This window comes from Oryza glaberrima, chromosome 12 (assembly GCF_000147395.1).
Source record: "Oryza glaberrima chromosome 12, OglaRS2, whole genome shotgun sequence".
NCBI lineage: Eukaryota > Viridiplantae > Streptophyta > Magnoliopsida > Poales > Poaceae > Oryza > Oryza glaberrima.
In genome coordinates, this window is record NC_068337.1 from 10442484 (window position 1) to 10464260 (window position 21777).

The 21777-nt window shown below is 42.9% G+C and overlaps 1 protein-coding gene, 2 long non-coding RNA genes and 2 pseudogenes across 4 annotated transcripts; 1 reads left to right on the forward strand and 4 right to left on the reverse strand.

Annotated features, from left to right (window-relative positions):
• Positions 1 to 691: 691 nt before the first annotated feature.
• On the reverse strand, positions 692 to 3195 carry LOC127756265 (uncharacterized; annotated as a pseudogene).
• Positions 3196 to 6882: 3687 nt separating this feature from the next.
• Positions 6883 to 9433, forward strand: LOC127756460 (uncharacterized). The gene is made up of 2 exons (XM_052281789.1): positions 6883 to 7284; positions 7428 to 9433. The coding sequence occupies exon 2, from the start codon at positions 7740 to 7742 to the stop codon at positions 8670 to 8672; it is 933 nt and encodes a 310-aa protein (XP_052137749.1). The 5' UTR covers positions 6883 to 7284; positions 7428 to 7739; the 3' UTR covers positions 8673 to 9433.
• Positions 9434 to 9600: 167 nt separating this feature from the next.
• On the reverse strand, positions 9601 to 10884 carry LOC127756461 (uncharacterized). The gene is made up of 3 exons (XR_008013218.1): positions 10618 to 10884; positions 9917 to 10538; positions 9601 to 9703 (listed from the first exon to the last, which is right to left on the reverse strand). It is a non-coding gene; the product is annotated as an uncharacterized LOC127756461 (long non-coding RNA).
• A 572-nt stretch (positions 10885 to 11456) lies between these two features.
• On the reverse strand, positions 11457 to 15381 carry LOC127756266 (uncharacterized; annotated as a pseudogene).
• A 339-nt stretch (positions 15382 to 15720) lies between these two features.
• Positions 15721 to 21748, reverse strand: LOC127757814 (uncharacterized). Of its 2 annotated transcripts, XR_008013540.1 has the most exons (5): positions 20512 to 21748; positions 19924 to 20398; positions 19759 to 19805; positions 19572 to 19661; positions 15721 to 19043 (listed from the first exon to the last, which is right to left on the reverse strand). It is a non-coding gene; the product is annotated as an uncharacterized LOC127757814 (long non-coding RNA). The 2 variants fall into 2 exon arrangements; XR_008013539.1 differs by having other exon boundaries at positions 19924 to 21748.
• Positions 21749 to 21777: the final 29 nt, after the last annotated feature.

Here is a 21777-nt window from a genome sequence, read left to right on the forward strand (position 1 = left end):
TTGGGATAGCATTGTGTAACGTCTAGACAAAGCATCAGCAATGACATTTTCTTTTCCCTTTTTATGTTTGATGACATATGGAAAAGATTCAATAAATTCAACCCATTTAGCATGCCTACGGTTAAATTTTGCTTGACTTCGAATGTGTTTCAAAGATTCATGATCAGAGTGTATAACAAATTCTTTGGGCCATAAATAATGTTGCCATGTTTCCAAAGTTTGCACTAGAGCAAACAATTCCTTATCATAAGTAGAATAATTCAAATTAGGCCCACTCAATTTCTCGCTGAAATATGCTACAGGTTTGCCTTCTTGTAACAACACACCACCCAATCCAATCCCACTAGCATCACATTCAAGCTCAAAAGTTTTGTTGAAATCAGGAAGTTGGAGTAAAGGTGCGTGTGTTAACTTATCTTTCAAAGTGCCGAATGCATTCCTTTGTATTGCAGCCCAAGTGAATGTCACATTTCTCTTGGTAAGCTCATGTAGTGGGGCTGCAATGGTGCTAAAATCCTTCACAAAGCGGCGGTAGAACCCAGCAAGTCCTAGAAAGCTTCTCACTTGTGTGATCGTTGTTGGAACCGGCCAGCTATGTATGGCTTCAACCTTGGCTTGATCTACTTCAATTCCCTGCGGAGTCACAACATAGCCAAGAAAGGAGACTCGATCTATGCAAAATGTGCACTTCTCAAGGCTACCAAATAAACGTGCATCACGTAGAGCATCAAAAACAGCACGCAAATGACCATGATGATCCTCTATTGATCTGCTATATATGAGAATGTCATCAAAATATACTACCACAAATCTGCCAATGAAAGCACATAAAACTTCATTCATTAATCTCATGAAAGTACTGGGTGCATTAGTGAGACCAAAGGGCATGACTAACCACTCATATAGACCGAATTTAGTTTTAAAAGCTATTTTCCATTCATCTCCTAACTTCATGCGAATCTGGTGGTAACCACTACGCAAATCAATTTTAGAGAACACAAGTGAACCACTCAATTCATCAAGCATATCATCAAGCCTTGGGATAGGATGACGATATCTGATTGTGATGTTGTTAATTGCTCTACAATCCACACACATGCGTCATGAGCCATCTTTCTTAGGAACTAAAAGCACGGGAACAGCACAAGGACTAAGAGACTCACGCACATACCCCTTGTCGAGTAACTCTTGCTCTTGACGCTGAATCTCCTTTGTTTCCTCCGGGTTGGTCATGTATGGCGCACGGTTTGGCAAAGAGGCCCCAAGAATGAGGTCAATCTGGTGCTCAATCCCTCGAATCGGTGGCAGCCCCGGTGGAACCTCCTTTGGGAAAACATCGGCGTATTCCTGCAAAAGGTTAGTGACCGGAGAAGGCAAAGAAATAGAAGTATCCTCAAGTGAAAATAAAGTTTCTTTGCAAACCAAAGCATAGCAAACAGAAGTGTCAGGGTCAACTTCATCCAAATCTGATTTTGTTGCAATGAAACAAGATCCGTTTAGCTTAATCTCATTTTTATTATTTGGAACAGAGTTGGTGGATTTCTTCTTATGCTTCTCAAGTTCATTAGCCACAATATGATGCTCACTCCTAGTATGCTTTTGATTTTTTTGTTTGCTAGCTCTAGCAATTTCATCCTTTAAAATAACTTCAGGAGACATGGGATGTAACACAAGCTTTTTTCCATTATGCACAAAGGAGTACTGATTGGATTTACCAAAGTGTAAAGAATCTTTATCAAACTGCCATGGCCTACCTAATAACATAGAACATGCTTGCATAGGCACAACATCACAGTTGATTGAATCATGATAAGAACCAATGGCAAAATGTACTCTTACTAATCGTGTTACCTTTACCTTGCCGCTGCTATTAAGCCATTGAATATAGTAGGGCTGCAGATGTTGTTGTGTGCTCAATGCAAGTTTCTCCACCATTTCAGAACTAGCCAAATTATTGCGGCTTCCGCTATCTATGATCATGCGACAAGAGCGTTCCTTGATCACACACTTGGTTTGAAACAAGGTGTGGCGCTGATTTTGTTCAGCCTTTTCCATTTGTGCGCTTAGCACTCGCTGCACCACGAGGCTCTCATAGTGCTCTGCAGCTTCTGCCCCAATGTGTTCCTCATCTTGGTGGGGTGCGTCACCTTCCCCTGCAATGTTAGTTGCAAGCAAAGCATAGGTTTCTTCATCTAAATCACTAGCGGAGGAGTACCCACCATCAGCTCTCACGATCATTACACGCGTGCTGGGGCAGTCCTTGCGCACGTGACCAAAGCCCTTGCAGCGTAGGCATTGAATATCTCTTGTCCGTCCTGATGATGCCACTGATGATGAGCTCTTGGAAGGTTTAGCAGCAACCCCTCTTGTTGGTTCACTCGGGCATGGTGTAGAGTTTGTTGTGGAGGGATGCAGCTTGTTACTTGAGGACGATGGTGCTGCTGCTCGAGTTGACTGTGCAGCAGCGTTGGAAGGTGTCCAAGAGCTATCATGACCTGCAGAAATGTTAGTCCTAAAGCTAGCTCTTCGTCCCTGCACTTCCCTTTCAGCTTGACAAGCAAGATGCAACAAACGATTAATTGAACTATATTCTTTGTAGGCTAGAATGTCCTGAATTTCTTGGTTCAACCCACCCATGAATCTAGCCATACCAGCATCATCATTTTCCACCAAACCACAACGAAGCATTCCTGTTTGCAAAGCTTGATAATACTCTTCTACGGATTTGTTTCCCTGTCTAAGTTGTTGCAATTTATGCAGCAAATCACGTGCATGATATGAAGGAACATTTAGCTCGCATGACTCTTTTCATTGCATCCCAGGTTTGGGGAGTGTTATTTGGATTCGAACGAACAAATTCACTCCACCAAATGGATGCAAAATCAGTGAACTCAATAGTAGCAGCCCTAACACGTTTATTCTCAGGAAAATCATGACAAGCAAATTTCTGATCAATGGCTAGCTCCCAAGTAAGATATGCATCAGGGTCATATTTTCCATCAAAGCAAGGAATGGTAAACTTGATCTTGCCTAAAAAATCATCATTATCACGTACCTCCCGCCGTGGTGGAGCGCCCATGCCATGGCGCCGCCGGCGCTGTTGTCGTAGTGGACGACCAAGTACCTTCTCATCATGCTCGGTGTCAGCAGCGTACTCCAGTTCATCCCTTGCTGCGATGCTGCTATGAGCATCATGGCCGTTATGGTTGTGCCTAGCCGATCCATCATGACCATCTTGGCCCATTCTCTCCAACGTATTCAAGATTCCTGCAAGAGAAGTGTTCACAGCCACAAGGGACCTCTTCAATGAGGAAAGCTTGGAGTTGGTGTCAATTTGAGCAGCCTCCAATTGACCAAGGCGATCATTGGCAACCCTAACATCCTCATCAAGGCCTTCAGCATGCTCCCTCACTTGGCGCTCAAAATGTTATATAATACCCCTCGTACATGGTGAACGTTGAGGGTGCTCCCCTGATCCTCCTGTCATGGTTAATAGGAAGAAAAAAAATTCACAAGAAATATGTCCTATCAACTATTGGAGCTAGGTGTTCTCCATCTCCATTTCTACCAAACTTGTGCAAACGAGTTCTTACATGTTCTTACTTTGCTATGTAAAAGGCGTTGGCAACCAGCAAGAACAACAACAATGGTTAGTAGTACCGGAGCCGACAACAAGCACGATTCTGTGATGAAGTAGATAAAAAATTTGTGGAGTTATAAGTGGCTGCAAGTAGGTATAGCTAGAACCACATTAATCGAAGCAAGTTGAATAATCGCTCAACGATGGTATTGTGCTTGTCCTAGGTAAAACCCTATTAGAGACGCGAACCTACTCACAAGCGTAGCCACTCAAAATTGCACCAAAAGAACACAAGGAAAACAACAGCAACAACTTCTTCTGTATTTTTTTTCTTTTCTTCTCCTTTTTTTTCACTTCTGATTTTTTCTTCGTTCTTTTTTTTTTGTAAACTAGTTCAAAGCTGAAAAAAAAATTTCAATGAATTTCGAAATTACTCAAAACAGCAGGAACAACTTCTCTTTTCATTCAGCCAACATGTCAACACAATGGAGTAAATGATGGGCTGGTTGGAGTTACTTGGTTCAGCCAACAAGTCAAAAGTGAGAGCACTTAGATGCTTTCTTGGGAAGGGCTGATTCACTTCACAAATTTGCAAAAGGGTTGGCTGTTGGTGGAGGCAGCAAAAAATGCATTTGGGGGATGACTAATGTGGTGATGAGGGTGCTGTTGGTTGTGGTGGACGAAATTTGGTGGGGTTGAAGGTGGATTTCGTGGTGAATATGGTGGTGATGGTGGCAGCGGGATGAAGATGAATGAAGTGATGGTGGAAGTGTTTGTGGCGACGAAATCGTAAGCAGAACCCGAAACTCTAAAGGACTAAACTATTAGAACCAGCAACTCAACCAATCGATGCAACCAAAAACTCAGCAAGCAAAGACTAAGTAGAATAGCAAAGGCTCAACTTGTTTTGGTGATTTCGGATCTGACCTATTTTTGTGGTTTTTATGGGCTGTAGGTAAAAACAAAGGACTGATAAAATCTCTCACCGAGCAACTTGAGCTCTGATACCACTTGATGCAGCAACGGGGGTTCCCGATCTTTCGATGAGAGATGGATAAACTTCGATTTGGGGGAGGACACTACGACGCTTGCGATCTTGTTCCTCTCCCATATTCCTAACAACAAGTAGATCACAACAACCACTTAGTAGCACCCAATTCTGAGAAGAACTTGTATGATTGCTAGGAATGACTTTACCTGATAATTAAGTTCACGAGCTCGAGCTCTAGTCATTGGTCCTTGCTGTGCAATAGGCATGGTTGTATCGTTGGAAGGGATGTCCTCATCATAAGGGGCTCCAGGTATTTAATAATCGACGGAGATAAATATCCCACGTAGATCCCCATTTTCCTGTGAGAGCCCATTGATGTACGCTTTGGTGGTGAGATCGGTACGTATACAGCGCAACCGAATTTCCGTAGATGGGAAATACTAGGAGGATCACCACGAACCAATTGCAGTGGGGAGGCTGTATGGTATGCAGTTGGGCGCAATTGTACTAAGTCACCAGCATGTAAGACTGCGTGACCCCAACATGAGGTTGGTAGGTTACAATTTTGCAATAATGGTCTGGCTATGAGTTTTAATCTCTTGATAAGAGATTCAGCGAAACCATTCTGTGTGTGAGCATACGGTACGGAATGTTGAACTTCAATTCCTAAAGTCATACAATAATCATTGAATGCTTTGGAAGAAAATTTTGTAGTGTTGTCTAATCTGATTGATTTTATCTGGTGTTCAGGTTGACTTTCTCTAAGTCTGATGACTTGTGCAATCAATTTTGCAAAGGCATGGTTCCATGTCGATAAGAGACACACATGGGACCATCTTGTGGATGCGTCTATTAGAACCATGAAATACCTTAATGGTTCAGATAATGGTTGAATGTGGCCACAAATGTCTCCTTGAACGCGTTCAAGAAACTTTAGTGGTTCTTCCATTATTTTAAGATGTGAGGGTCTCAAAATTAATTTCCCAGTTGCACATGAGGTGCAAACAAAATCTAAGGATTCTAGGAATTTTCTATCGCTCATACCGTGACCACTTGAATTGCTCATGATTTTTCTCATCATTCCGATGCCAGGATGGCCAAGGAGATCATGCCAAGTTTTAAATGCATCCACATTTTGAAAAAATCACTTTGTATGCAACATATGGTACAGGTTTGATGAATGTGTAGTACAATCCAGATGGGAGAGAAGGCACCTTTTCAATTGTTTGTTTGCCATATCCAGTATCTTTGGTCAAGAAGAGAAACTCCTCATTGTTTTCTTCATATGTTTCCACATGAATTTCATTTTTCCGGATATCTCTATAACTTAGTAGGGTACGTGTTGAATCAGGATACAATAATGCCTCCTCGATGTTTATTTGTGTACCCATTGGAAGTATGATAGTGGCCCTACCGGAACCGACAATCATAGCATCGCATCCCGTGATGGTCAAAACTTGTCCTTCCCTCTTTGTGAGAGTTTGGAAAATTTTGACTTCCCTATGTATAGTGTTAGTAGTACAACTGGCCACTAGGCATATCTCCTCTTCCATCGGACTGTTTCCCGTAATAATCTATATAATGTAGAATTTAAATTCATAAGAACAAAATATAGAAAACCACATGGGAATATATTAAAATAGTAGGTGCGATTATTACAATTATAAATGGGTAGCAACATCATGTCTTTTATTACAACGGTTATTTTTGCAAAATTAAACATTAAAATAATGGCACCTAATTAAGGTCTCCATAAATGTCGTTGGAAGCATATTCCACGACCATGTCATCGATGTCCAAAGAGACTTCCTCTTCATTTGGCAGAGTCTTGGTTTTGCTCGGTCCCGCTCCTTCAGGAATGGGGTCCATTGCTCCAGTCTCCAGCACTTGAGAGGCGAAGTATGCTTCATGCTTCTGGTTGTTCCGTGTACGACCCATAGACTTCATGTGTAGATCAACAAGATGTTTAAGGGTCCTGCATTTCTTAGCAATATGATTGTAGCAACCACACCTGTAGCAGGCGGTTTTGTTGCCACTATCATTATTGGGCTGAGAATTGTGCTTTCCCTTTTGAGTGTTCCCACGAGGCTTTTTGCCTCTTTTGCGTTTGCCCTTTCCTGAGGAATTTCCAGTCTGTGTATTCCCATTGGGAACTTGTTTCTTCTCAGGGGCAGGCCCAAAGGGTAGTCCAGGTAGGCCTAGGACTACCCTGCAATTTGGCCTAGAGCGGACCAGGTATTCATTTTTATTGGCCCATGAAAAAAGCCTGGCCCAACAAAAAAAAACCCTAACCCTCTTCGTTCTCTCCATCTCCCGTGCACTCTCCCCTCCCAGCCTCCCACGGCGACGGTGCTCCCGCGAGGCCGGCGCGACCGGCGACTCCGGCGCTCCCGCCGTCCCGCGAGGCCGCGCCGCCGCTCCTCTCACATTGTCCGACCAGCGGCCTCCCGGCTCCCGCTGTCCCGCCAAGCGGCAGGCGCGTGCGCGGCGCGCCCAGCCGTGGCAGCGGCGCTGCTACCTTCGCGCGCCGCGCCGGCGCCCGCGCGGCCGTGCCCTCTCCGGCTCTCTACGACTACGACTCCGCCCCTGGCCATCTCCGACTCCCGAGTCACGGCCTCCCGCAGTCCCAGCAACCGGCGTCCCTGTGGCAGCCCGACCCCCGACGCCACCAGCGCCCAGCCGCCCAGCCACATCTCCGGACTCCGCCACTTCGGTGAGCAATTCCTCAATTCCTCCTCACTCCCTCTCGGCCATTCGCCTCTCCTTCTTGAATCTAGAGTTGTAGCAGTAGACCAGTACTAGCCCCTTCATAGTTCATATGTAGATGACAATTTCACATGTTTTGATGGTTGTTAGGATATTGAGGCATGGAGAAGTCAACCATTGCGATGCTTTTTCAGAAGCATAAAGCAAAAAAAGTTGCATCTTGTGATCTACCAATTGATGAAGGGTCGTCTGTTCCTGCTGTTCCTGCTGTAGATGATGCTCCAGCTCCAATTGATGAAGACATAGTTGTTGATGAAGGGGCATGTGAAGAACAAGAACCACCTCCACCTCCAGATGTTGTTATTGATGAGGGGTCAATTGAAACTGAAGAACCACAGTTGGTTTATGATGTTGATGATCTTGAACATGATATAGGTTTAAGGGCTCCTATTTCAAGTTTTGATGCCAACAATCAAGATGCAGCTAGAAGAGGGTACATTCTTAATGGCCCATGCCAACTTTGGGCCTTTGATTATCCATCCAAAAAAATATATGGTGTCGGCATTTAATCCATCCGATTCATTTGCCTTATTTGATGCACAAAAAATATTTAGACTTGCAAGCTTTTATCCTAAGGACATTGAAGGCTCTGATTTGATGAAACTTGAGCTCCAACTTGATACATATATTGATGATATGAGAGAGGATGATAGACTCAAAGGCCTAAACAACATTGGTGAGCTCTCTATTAAGCTTGTTGAAACAAAGAAGCATGATCTTTATGATTTGGTGTATTTGCTTCTTAAATTGGTGTTGATCTTACCGATGGTGACGTCAAGTGTGGAAAGGGTATTTTCTGCAATGAATTTAGTGATGACTAAAGTGAGAAATAGTATGAGTGACAAGTTATTGAATAATTGTTTGGTCACCTTGCAGTCCACCCATGGGACTCACAGTGGTGCTGCTGCCGCACCCTTGCAGTCCACCCATGGACTCATGGGACTCACAGTGGTGCGGTACCTCTATCAGAATTCTTTCTGGCGCTGTGCACATGTCCGGCATCACCGGAGACCCTCGGCGAGTCGCGAGGGTGCTAGAGATGGTGCTGCTGGCTGTCGTGTTCTTGTGTGCAGTGGCGCCGTTGTCGCGGCGTCGTCCTCCACGTCCGGCGAAGCTAGGTGGAGGACCACGGCCAACAATGCCGACACCACGGCCCCTACCATGTCGAGGACGGCGTGCCGGAGCCCAAAGGATCCTCTCAAGCTACTGCAAGAGACAACGAAGGTGGCATGCACAGAGGTTGCGTGGAAGGAAGGAATCGGCAGTGAGAGGAACAGGACGAGCCATTCTTACCCTGCACGTGCCGGTGAGTCTTTCACTATTCTTGCTTGGTAGAGCTACTGATAACGTGTTAGAAAACGATAGATGAACAGTGAAAACAGTGAATCCCTTCCAGTATTATTGATCTCAATATGTCCCCTTTTATAGTGAGGATTTGTATGTGTACAAGCCTAAGATTCTCCTAGGATTTAAGAGAGATTTAAGCCTCTAAATATGGCTGTTTATGTGATACAAATGCTCCATAATATGACTGCTGCAAGTCACTTGATTGCTGCCATTGTTGCTCTTTGATGAGCCTTTGATGAGATCAAATATGGCCTCATGATGATTTTGTAACACTTGTTTCTATTTCGCAGCCATTTTCTTGTTAAATCACTCCATCTTCTAGTCATTGATACGAGCTGCCATTCTAGCCACAGATAGCAAACGAAACCAAACGGAGGGGTGCAGCAAACCCAGCAAGCAGGCAATAAGTTGGTTTGCTTTTGCCTAGCAAGGCTAGCTAGGCAAGGGAACCAAACGTACCCTAAGTTATATTTGCAAAAATTTCAGACATGTTGCGCTCAAAGATTCCCTCCATTCCAGATTAGAAACATACAAATAGACTTTCATTGTCAACACCCAAGCACATCACATAGTACTTACATCGACCATGTTCTAGTCTAAAACACACAAACTAATTACCTCTGGTACGTACCTTGATATAGCCCATTACTAATAACTACCTTCACTATTATAGCATACTGACAACAAAGACTACCACAACTGACAAAGCCATCCCATTTGTTTTTTGCAAGTACGTAAGTAAGCACAAGCAGCAGCAACACTATAACAGCCTGGTATAACATAAGCATCCTCTGCTTCCCCTCGACAACCATTGCATCTTCTCAGTTTGGAGCTTCCTGTTCTACAAAGCCTCTATGCGCTGCTTTGCTACAGTGATGATAATTGCCTTCTCTGTTTCAGCTGTAACTTTGTGTTAGTCGAATTTTGCAATTTGTGCTTCAGACCGCGGCGCGATCGACTGACTTCCGAAGGTGATGGATAGTCCTCTGCACTCTATCAGGCCACTCGCCATCCACCCACTTGACAAAGTTACATTCATTATCAACATGCAATGTCATTGATACATTTTATGAACAAAAAGACCAAAACATCAACAAAGTGTCGGTTGAGCCAATTAATTACTCCTCCGTCCCTAAATATAAGGTTTTTTTGTTCTCTGTCTAGATTTGTAGTACTATAATATGTCACATCCAAACAAAAAAAAATCTTATATTTAAGGTTAGAGGGAGTACCTCGTATGGGCATCCAAGGAACCTTCCAGCATCTGTACCATCCTAAGCCACTCTCCCCACTGGCTTCAACCCATGAAAGCATGTGAGTTTGTGTTGCTCTCGACTCCAAAGTACTCAGAATCATCTTTGTAGATAGGAGGAATCTTTCCATTGAACCGGCTATCAACCTCCTACAATACATTGTATGCCCAAATAACCAAATAAATCTCCCAATCTGAGAAAATCAGCACGCTGATTTCACTATAAGAGAACCGATTTTGCAACAGCCGTGTGAAATCCAAACCAAACATTGAAGCACAAATTTTTTTTCCCCCAATCAAAAAAACCCTTAAACAAAATCTCCAATAAAAACTGTGCAGTAACCTCCTTGTCAACCGGACTGCTGCAGATGCTTGTTTCTACCTGCACATGCCGTGCTGCATCCCTCATCTTTGGCGGCATCTTCAAGCCGAGCAGAGCCACGAGCTATAGTGATTCGTGCTGAGCGAGAGAAAAGATGGAGGAGAGACGAGCGAGAAGAACTTACCATGATGCAGGCGCGAGCCGTCCCGCCTAAAGGGCTCGGCGCATGTGCCTTCCCACACTCGCCCCTACCTAACAACGTCAACAACCTACATGGCTCCTGAGAGTGGGCCAAACAACCATGTTGGCAAGCCCGTTGGATAAAAACTGAGTAAAGTGGAGTGTTTTGAAACACATACCCTACAAATGTGAGTTTTCGTCACAAAAGCCCATGTACTTGGGGTTCTTTGATATTTACTCTTCTGGAAGCCCTGTGTCACTGTGTGTAACCCAAACCACAAGGACAGCATAGCATATGCAGAGAACTTGTCCAGTACAGACCTTCAAGCTGGAAAGGAAAAGAGAAATCATAGAAAGGGAAATGTGCAATCTTTAGATACTCCCACATTGCCTCGGTAGTTGTGTAAAAAATCATGATGACTAAATACATGATAATAAATGGGCACTGTAGAGGGGAGATCCACCAAAATGGGAAAAAGTATTCAGTAAGAAACCTGAAATAGAGCTGATCTCTTCTTGCTCATACGTTTATAAGCAGAACTCTCCAGAACTGCCTAGTTAAGGGAAATTACATATGTTCCCTACTTCCCTATGCAGTCTGGAACTTTGCTCTGCTTATTATATTCATGAATGCATGTACTACGTTCTGTACTATATTAGCTTTCTCAATTTATGATGAATTTACCAAATTCTTTGGAACCAAATTACTCTCATAATTTTCAGCAGCAAAAGGATATTCACGTAATTAACAAAAGTTCTTCAGAAGTACGTAAACATTTTTATTTAGCTCACCGTAAATATTACTATATGGGCTAAGATGCGGCCTATATATAGCAATTTTAAATAGGCCGTAAACGTGAGGTCCACTAGTGACACGATGCTTGAGTAAGCCTGGATTTTACATGGACCAAAATAGGCACGCTGGCGATGTAATATTGGCCTAATAGACCACGGTGAATTGAATTCAGCCCACGTGCAATGCTTGAAATTCTCGAATCCGATCCTTTTATAACGTATCTCAGTAGCCCATGACAAGATAAGATGGACCAAAATTAGGAAGATACCAATTGGCCTTCCCCAATTTATGGCTGAAATTGCCCTTCTCCTTCTAAATAATGTGTATTCAGTTATAACCAGGCAAAAATTTGGGCCTTCATAATCCGTAAATGTGTCCGAATTGGCCTATGAAACGGTGGTAGGGTCGAAATGTCTAAAGGGCAATCTCTCCTGGCGAGCAGAACTCTCCTTGCGCCTGCGTTTAGAAGTTGATAATTTAAAAATGACGTGTCATACAGTACCTAGTGCTTAGTACTGATGGATAGGCAATCCTCCACGCTGCATATATGAAGGAAAAAATTAAACAAAGAAAACAACCTTGAGATACACTTGCCTGTCTTCCATGATTGTAGCACAGTTTTGCAAAAGCCATCAAGCTTGGATTAGCAGAAAATGTGCTTACAAACTGATCGACCATAAACGAACTTGAGTAGCACCATTTGCTTTATTACTGCAGCATGTGGACGGTGTATCACAACCTAAAGATCGATATAGAACAGTCAAATTTACAAGCCAAAATAGAACATTAGGCACATAGCTTTTGTCAGAAGTGCAAGAAAACAATAACCTCGTGCATTTGACCATCCAATTTTTCGTTTCACCATTGAATGGGTCAATCTTGTCTACAGATTTTCACCATGGTCTATCTATTAAAGAGGCACAAAATAGGGATACTGTACAAATACTTCTTGATGTGTATAGGAGGCAGGGGCCTACGGTGGGGCAGCCATTGGTAGGACCACGAGGGGCGGGGGCCTACAGTGGTGTCGCCATCGGTAGGACTGCCATGTGCAAATCTAAACTTAACTATAACTTAATGAATGTGTGAGTCCTTCCCCCTCGGGAGCGCCAGAACTCCTCTCACTGCTAGAAACTTTGGACGCCTAGAGTGAATAAGGACTAAAGTTCATGGAGTGGGTACTGCCAAAGTGAGGTTATTGAAATGCTTTGCCATGACGCGTCTCATTCGTTGGGACTTCGGCTCATGTGTTGGGCAAGTCACGAAGTATGGATAAAGTGTACATCCACTTAGTGTGAGTAAACCAAATCTATTCGAATAGCCGTGCTCGCGATTATTGAGCACCGGGACATGTACTACACTTGGCTAGACTCTAAATTCTTAAACTGATTGGGTGAGATGATGCATGATGATTTTATACTGGTGGAACAACTTCTCGAGAGGCGAGAAGGGATAAAACCCAGAAAACCATGACGGCCAGTAGCGGGAAGCCATCTTTCGGAAGACAATGGATGGTGAACAGAACCGTTGCTGTGTAATAAATACTGGAATTAAAACTTGACTAGTCAATGCTAGGTCTTAGGCTTGTGAAAAGGATTGAGAAACTAGCTTTACGCAAATAAACCAATAGCCATACTTTGAATACCTCTATCATATGCATTGTTGTTGTGGTGGCTTACTGGGTACGGTTGGTACTCACTCTTGCTGTTACAAAATTTAATCAGTGGATGGCAATGAAGTCGAGGAGGATCCCTATGCTTATCTTCAGGAGGATGTGGAGGATGACAACGCTCCGTAGGTCTTAGTTACGGTCATTGCTTGTGGCAATGGTGTGGCCGCTGCCTAAATTCCGCTGCCTTATCTATTTCTGCTTTTGAATGTATTCCGGACCGTTCGGTCCTATGTTCTAGACTATGCCTGCGGGCCTATGATGTAATAATTCGCGCTAAACAATCTTTGTATGCACACTTGATATTTCAGCAATGTAATCGTGAGTACCAGACTACTTGATCTAGGGAAATGGTACTAATGACACGAGTAAAGATATTGAACAGTCAGAAGGAGAGGAATCAGATGTAGAGAAACATTCTTCATCTAAATCAGAATGAAAATCAGAAGCCGATAAAGAACTATTGCCAGTTAAAATGTTTGAGATACCTACCAGCTCTTTCAGTTTTTTGGCAGACTTTCCCCTCGGCTTCCCTATGCCCATTCTAGGGTCAGGTTGAGTGAGCTCTTGACTTGAAGATCTCAACCGAGAACTCTGCCTCCTGTCAGGATCAAACATGACAGTCTTGCCATCTCTCTTCTTAACTGATGCTCTTGGGGGTTCTAACAGGAGAGGCACTGGTCCGATTCTTGGTGGGCTCTTGGGCTGGGCCTGGTCCAGTGGCTCTGAAATTGCCAAGGGTTGAACATCAAAGATCTCATCATGGCCCAGGGGAGAGCCCATGTCATGGTCCATATCCTCATCATGGCCCAAAGGTTGAACGACCACCAGGGGCAACTGTGAAGAGTGATAAACTAGCGGCAAAGAATCAAAAGCAACATTTCTTCTTGGGAGCACCAAGCTAATGAAAGGGGCATGAACCAACAGAATAGTTGGAGGCCCCTGAATTCAATTTGACAGTTGCCTTAGAACCTGATTCCTAAGGACTACTTCTTGGATTTTGCCCTGAACAGAATCTAGCACAAAGAACACAGGGGAAGCTTCATTCTCCAAAATAGACATGGCCAAATTTTGGTTGGGGCCAGCACTTATTCCTGAGTTTCCAGTATTTTCAGGGTTATTCTCCCCTTGCTGATCCCAATTCCCCCAGGGCTGATCATGTTGTGGTGGAGCATCTGGCTGCACATCCATGTGATCGTTATGCTGTTGCGTAGGTTCTTGAAGGTGAACCATCAAAGGAGGGAGGTCTTCATCACCAAGATGAATGTCAGCAAATTCAGTGTTGAGAACAAAGACCCCAAAGGTCCATGACTGTCCTAGGCCACCTCTCAGGGGCAACTCCTTGAGCAAAAATACTCTCGGTACTGCGTCAATGTCATCAAACACAGCTCTGAGCATAACCCTACCTGGAATGGGATCCCTCTCCTGCCAATCCACCAATCGACCAAAAAGGCTCACCTCTTTATTGATGTAATGCTGATTACGGAAATCAAGCGGATAACCCAAAAACATCACCCAACCTCTTCGGTTTGTATGAGCCGCCCGCCAGTTAGAACCCCTATCATGATGGCGGAAGTGAACAGTGTGGAACTTACTGTATTGGAAACCAAAAGCCTCGACCAAGGTATCCCTAACCAGAGGAGAACGAACTGCAAACAAGCCCACTGCCAACAGATGGGGAGAACAATGACCAACAACAATGCCCAACTCATTCTAAAGATGATTTCTAATCTGAATCCTATGGACATCGAAAATATCCTCATGAATCGCTGGCTCAACCTCTGCTAGCTTATAGCATTCATGTCGCCTAGTAGGGGGTTCGACCGACAAGTCCGCTCTAGGCAGACGGAAAGGGCTACCTTCCTGGAGATGCAGACCTGGAGGAGTAAAGCGTGCCAGGTTGAACTGCACATCTGCCATGGGAGCGGAACTCTGATCAATGCGGCCCTTCGGCGAAGTGGGTTTTGCAGATTGGATGAGGAGAGGTCGCTTTGCTTGTGGTAGAGATGGAGCAGGAGATGAAACGACGGAAGTGACTTGTTTAGTGCCGATATTCCCGGTGCTCCCCTTAACTATCTACTTCGTCAAGGCCTTCTTCTTACTCTGGGCCAAACAGTAACGGGCCTTATGCCCATAAGCAAAGCAGGCTTTGAAACAAACACGGAAGCGACAATCAGACCTAGAATGACCGGTAGCAAGACACTTTGAACATTTGAAAGAGCCCAAAGATCCCGCCTTGGACGAAGATCCATCGTGAAGCAAATTACTGCCAGAAACTTGAACAACATTTCGTCTAGGAAAATCCAGACAGTCAAAAACTAATTTCCTCACAGGAAGAACGGAAGGCCGATTAGGATCAAGAATGGAATCCTTGATGGTGTCAAAAACTTTTTTAATCAGTACAGCTGCTCTAGACCGAGTAGGTTCAGAGGAAAACACATTAGCAAACGAGACCCCAGGTCGAATGACACCATTTGAGATGAGTTTTGATTTTCTACCAACTTTAGTCCAAGAATTTTCCTCTTCAAGAACCCATAGTGTGTACTCACGGTACCAATCAGGACCTCCATTCCTCCATAAGTGAAAATGAAGCTTGAAGAACTTATTTTGGAAAGATTTCAAGGAGTACATCCAGAGACCTACCTTCCTATCTGACACCAAAAACTATAACAGGAATTTTGGAGATGTCGAACCCGAAAATCATTGGGATTTCCCCGAAGACAGCAATTGAGGGCAATAGCCATAGAATCCACAGAAAGGTGGAAGGAGAAATGTGAAAAACAAACCACCAAATGGAAAGCGGATGAGGGAGAGCGGGGAGAATTAACCGGTGATCGGAGACGAGACCAAATCTGGGAGGCAAAATCCAATCCCAGTGAGAAATCCCACTTGTCCGCGAAGGAGAGATCCCCCATGGAGGCCAGATCGCCATTAGGCTGCCTCACAATCGCCTCCGCAAAAGAAGGTCCTCGCCATCGTTCGTCAGTCCATATTGCATTTTCATTCTCCTTCAATCGTTGGTACTCTACTTCTATTTCAAAATCAATTATCTTTTCGCCATGACAACTATATTTATTGCTCAGGGCAATACAAGGAGGTGCGGATTCACTTTGTGGATCCACAATATCAAAGGCGGTAGCCACCTAGCAGCGATCTCTACAACCACACTTTGGATACTCATACCATTTAGGTAAATCTAATGGATTGTTCCTGCAGTCTAAGCTTGCAATTTGTACCCGATGTTCGTACTCTATCCAAGCCTAAATGAAATGTGTGGTTGTTGGCGGCTATTAAATGTCGATTCTATACCACCAACATCTACCAGATAATAAAACATCCAACATAGAGATAGGTGTTTAATCTCACATATTTCACAAGTGTTAGTGTATATTTGTATGCAGGTGTTAAACCCCGAAGTTGGGAGGAAATCTAGAAGTGAAAAGAAACATGTATCCATACGAGGATGGGTTGTAAACTTCATCAAAATATCAAAGACTCACCCCAAAACTCCGAGAAATGGAGAGTCAGGGGAGTCGACAAGCCGAAGGCCAGCCCCGGATGGCCCAGCCCAGGTTCGCTCCTCTGATCACCGTTGATCTGGTTCGGCTAAACTCCCTGGTTCGGCCAAACTCCTCTGATCACCGTTGATCCTAGGGTTTGGCGTGGACGCTCCAGATGCTCTCCTCATGACGGTTGCGGGGCAGTTCGGACATTTCCCCTTCTCACAACCGTCATAACTGCCCTATAAAAGGAGCTTCACTCCTTCACTTTCACACACACTTCCAAGCTTGAGCTGAATTATAAGAGGCTCCATTGTACTATATTGTATACTAGAATAGGAAGAGAGTAGAGTAGAAGAAGTCGGAAGAATTCCGGAGTTGTCGGTAATCTTCTCTCATTTCTTTTATTCTATTTATTACTCTGATTTTAATATAATATTCTTCCTGAGTAATTTAGATTTATCTTGTGAGAATTATTTCTTGGTTAGTTCCTAAATAGCATACGGGATTATTGTTCACTATAATCAACTAAAATATAGTGATTGCTTTAGTGAGTTATAAACACTGAAGTAGATATTAATTGCTTAGACATGGTGTTTAGGTAATTTTTATCCAATAATTGTTGCGTATCCCACAATACGTTTGAGGTAGGTGTAGAGGTGGTGACAGCCCTCGAGATCACTTAAGTCCTCCCTATCCGGGTATGTAGTAGAGCGACATTTGGGAAGAGCGGGTTGCCAGTGCCTGAAGTATTGCATTAGGAATAAACTTAAGCTTTCCCTAGACACTGTTTCTCACCAGTATATCCTCTCTATCCTGGCCTATCTTTAGCTTGGTGTCCTTAGATGAACCGGAGGAAGATCTGACCACACACGTTCTCTTGGATTCGATACCCTTTGGAATACTCCGTAGGAGAAGTGCTACATCGGTATATCCGTGCGCTTGCGGATTTTATCTGTAACCGTAAGAATTACCAACAGTGGTCGTCTCATGTTGCGTTATGGTTTGACCATTGGAAGTAACTCTAACCGTATCGATCCATTGTATGAATTGACAATTCCTTACATCCTCCTATTGGTACAATTTTATAGGGACGGGTAAGTGCATGATAGTAGTGATTGGTGGTACCGAAAGAATTGATACTTATGATGAAATCGTCATCGACAATGTTAGGACACACGAAGCATCTTTGTCCTCAAGTTCATTGCCTTACATACCTTATGACCTGACAACGGTCACCACAATGACACTCTGGATGTTCATGACATGTCTGGAGTCCCAGAGGATTTACCTGGCATTCTAAAGCTTCTGCATCAATTCAGCGTTCATGCTCATCCTTCCGCCTAAGATAGTCTGATCGTGTTTCACTATGTGAATATGGACGTGTTCCGTCGTTTTGTGGGTTCTCCTTATCTACCCACAAAAAAAAAAGGAAGAAGGGAGAAAAAAAAATTCATGTCATCATCCACGCGGCATGCCACGTAAGCAAGACCACGATCAAACAAGGTTTTGGACCGGGATGATATATTAAACCAAGTTTAGATATTTCAATGCGCGTTTTGTAAGTTCGTGGACCTAAGTGAGACCTCGTTACAAGTTTAAGCAACGCTAGTGTATTTTACTCTAAAATGAATTTTTTAAGTAACTAGGGGCCTATTTGGATTGCTACCATGCCAATTTTTTGGTAGTGCTAAAACTTAGATAAATTTTGGTACTACCAATTACTTTGTAGGACAAGATTATATTTGGTTTGCTACCAATATAAAGTCAACATATGAATTATAGTGAAGTTGCTCTAGATTGATGCTAAATCTAACATGGACATTACCAATAAATTGGTCACAATCCAAACAAGCACATGTACTATCTAAACTACCAAAATATTGGTACGGCTAATAAGTTCTAATAATCGTGCACGTGCAATGCACGTATTAGCAAATATTGTATGAATATGAATCATCTATTTATAAGCAAAGCATATTCAAATGATTGACAATAGACCAAGGCTAAAAAACATGGTTTTTTTTTCTTTTAAGACATTGTAGTTCTGCTTTTATTTTTATATAGCAAGGGCATATTACTATATAAAAAAGATAAGAATAAACGTTGTTCTGCTTGTCATAGTATGTTGACTGAAGCATCTAGGTGAATCCTTTGGCGTGGTTGCGTAAAGATTCATTTAGTTGTTTATTTTGGCAACTTAAAATGTACATAAATCTAAATCTGAGGCACATTCCATCTAAAGAAAACCTAGAGCTAAATCTTCAAGACTGTAGAATTGATTCATTCACTATATGTAAATCAATCTCTCTTGCAGTGTTTGTGGCAAAAGATGAGTGGTGCAATCTTGATCACTAATTACAGTTTATTCTCTTTCCATCGTTTGTACACGCTTGTTTTTGTGTCTCTAAGCATCAGAAGAAGAAAACACAAAAGAGGTAAGCAAATGACAATACATTCTTTACTAAAGATACTAGCAGCATAATGCTATACGACTGTTACTTATTTCAGTTTCTTGCAAGAACTACTAATGGAAGGATGTGCATCCAGTAAAAATAAACTCAATGGAGCAGACCATGAACATGATTACATGAATGGAGTCAGAGGTGGAGACACCGCTTGGCAACCCCGGGCAGCCACCTGGGCTTATCGGCAAACACATAATAGAATTTTATCATTATCTTAGTGATTGAAAATATATTTCTTTTATAATAAACACTCAATGTAAATGGATTTGTCCAGCTCTAAAAGATTCCTAGCTCTGAAAATTGTGAAGTAACATGCATTGGAAGATTGAATATGTTGGTTCAGGTAGGTGTATTTCTACATGAATTTTAATTGGCAAATGATATCTAATTGACATTAAGAAAAATTAAACATGTACATGTACCCAAGCCTAAAAAAAATAAAAAATATCATTGGGTGTATAAGAAACACAAAACCAAAGGATTGGATCTAGTAGCCACCCTAACATATAGAAGTGAGATTTTATTCATGAACTTAGGAAAAAAACATGCACATGACCTAGGGTATTTTACACATTAAAAATATTGCTTCATATATAGTAGAATGGCAATTCAGTGATCTACATTAAAATCAAAGTAGCAAACAACATCATTGTTCATCGAGATTATCCCAGTCAATGCAGCAAAAAGTGCATTTACTTACCAACAAAGATTGTTTCATCTGTGATTTTACATTGACAACCAAATCCCTTGAGACCTCATTCTTTGAAGAGGATATATGCCTTCGTCCATTCTGAAATATTGATTCAATCCTAAGGGCAAAATATATAAAAGGGGCAAAACAATGTTTGGTTTTCATGAGATAATATCATGCAGATCACATTAGCAACCTTTAAGCCTTCTAACTCCATTTCCAAGTCTAATTGCATCCCCTTCACTGAGTAGAACATATATATTATCAGTAATCAGGGTTTTAGCTAAAAGGGAGTCAGTATAGATCAAAATCGAACCAATTGAAATATATCCGATCTGATGCAGAGAAGTGGAGAATCAACCTTGTGCAATCGCTGAGCATTGCCACACACCTATGAATTCCTACTTCAACAGGAAAGACCATAAACACAGTAGAGCTACCTGTTTTTCCTTCAGTTCAAGAATTTCTGGTTTCATTAATCAAAACAAAAAGAAGAACCGAAAAATTTGGAAGGAGAGGAACTAAAGATTTTCTTTAGCACAAGAGCCTTCCTCCTCGGGATGTCGCTTTCAAAATAAAGGATATCGAGCAGTGCAAACAGATACTTTCACAGGTTAATCACAAACCAAATTTCAGTACAGCCGAAAAAAAAGAGATACTCCAATCATGCACAAACATGAAAAAAAAAACCGTGATAGCTAATCTAGAAGACCCCCTCACCGTAATGGAAGGGTACCATCTGCAGCACGCAGTAGCTGGAGCCGCTGAAGGCCTAGGTGCAGACATTGTGGCTTGCTTGCGAGGTATCACTGATGGCGGCATGGAATTCTACATATCTATCGAACCCAACTTTTAAAACAATCTATGCACTTGTGTAATCACTTGAACATCATGTGGATCAGTTTAATGATAACAAAATGAAACACAATATATAATCTTATGATTATACCTAACTGTTAAGTTTGTATTCTTCTTGGTCCCTGAAAGAGAAATTTTCAGCTCCTACACTTGCATCTTGCATCATTTACATAGGTAAAACAAATTGCATTTAGGATTTTTCATGTAAATTTAGGGTGAAAGTGAAACAATACCTCAGAGGTACTGTCATCATGTGCAAGGATCAAAAACAAAAATGACAAACTAATAAAGTTATGAAAGTTGGGATCTGGGGCAATGCCTTTTGTAGTTTAATAAGTACCCAGAATCAATGATTTACATATAGATTGAGCTTTTCATTTTGTATAATTTCCAGAGCATAATCAAACATTTTATCAATTTTGTTATTTTTCATATATATTGGAATTGCATTTTAACATGTATCGATTAAGCAAATTTGGAAATCAACAGATATGACAATGAATCAGTGTGACATAGGGTCATAGTCGAAAGGTTGAATGTTGACATTCTCACAAATTCAAGATTAATATATAGCATATTACTACAGATTTCATTTGTTTTTTTTTGCCGGGGAAAAATTCTCATAATATAATTAGCATTCACGGAACAATTCATTGATCCTATTTGATAGCAGAAAGGAGAAAGAGAAAGTAAATGCAATCTGAACAAGGGCACATAAAGGAATTGAGAAGGAGAGGAGACGGAAAAGCAAACCTGGGATAATACCAGCAGATGGCAACCGCTTTGCTGCTGTGGTAAAATCATTCATCGATGAGGATACTGGCACAACAGAAAGACGTGGTAGGAATCCTCTCTCCTCGGGCTAAAGAAGGCAAGCACACGATGGAGAGGAGGGCGGCAGGGATAGAGGTTGTCCGGTGGTGTGGTGGTGGGCAGCGGGCGTCCGGCTCCGAGGCGTCGAGGGTGAAGACAACTAAACATGGCGCACGGCAAGGATGCGCACGATGAAGACAGGGGCTGGGGAAGACCTCGCCTCCGGTTCAGTGCGCGGTGACGGCGGCGGAAGGGAACGACCTCATGGGCAGCGGTGGACTGCGGCGGCGGCGGCGCATCGGGAAGACCTTGTCTCCGGCGGCGGCGGTTGGGGACGACGTCGGCTCCGGGCGACGGATGGGGACCTGCGGCCGGCCGCGGTGGATGGGGAAGCTCCAGCGGTGGGAAGACCTCGCCTCTCGTTCAGTGCGCGCCGGCGGCGGAAGGGGACGACAACGCGAGGAGTGAGTCGCGCATTGAGAGGGTGATGACTGATGAGGCGTAATCTTCGCTCGGTCTTCACGCGTGGAGAGGGTGAAATCGT

Bases quoted from the DNA above. Each gene is read 5' to 3' on its own strand.
- LOC127756460 (XM_052281789.1), top strand. From the start codon at position 7,740: ATGCCAACAATCAAGATGCAGCTAGAAGAGGGTACATTCTTAATGGCC.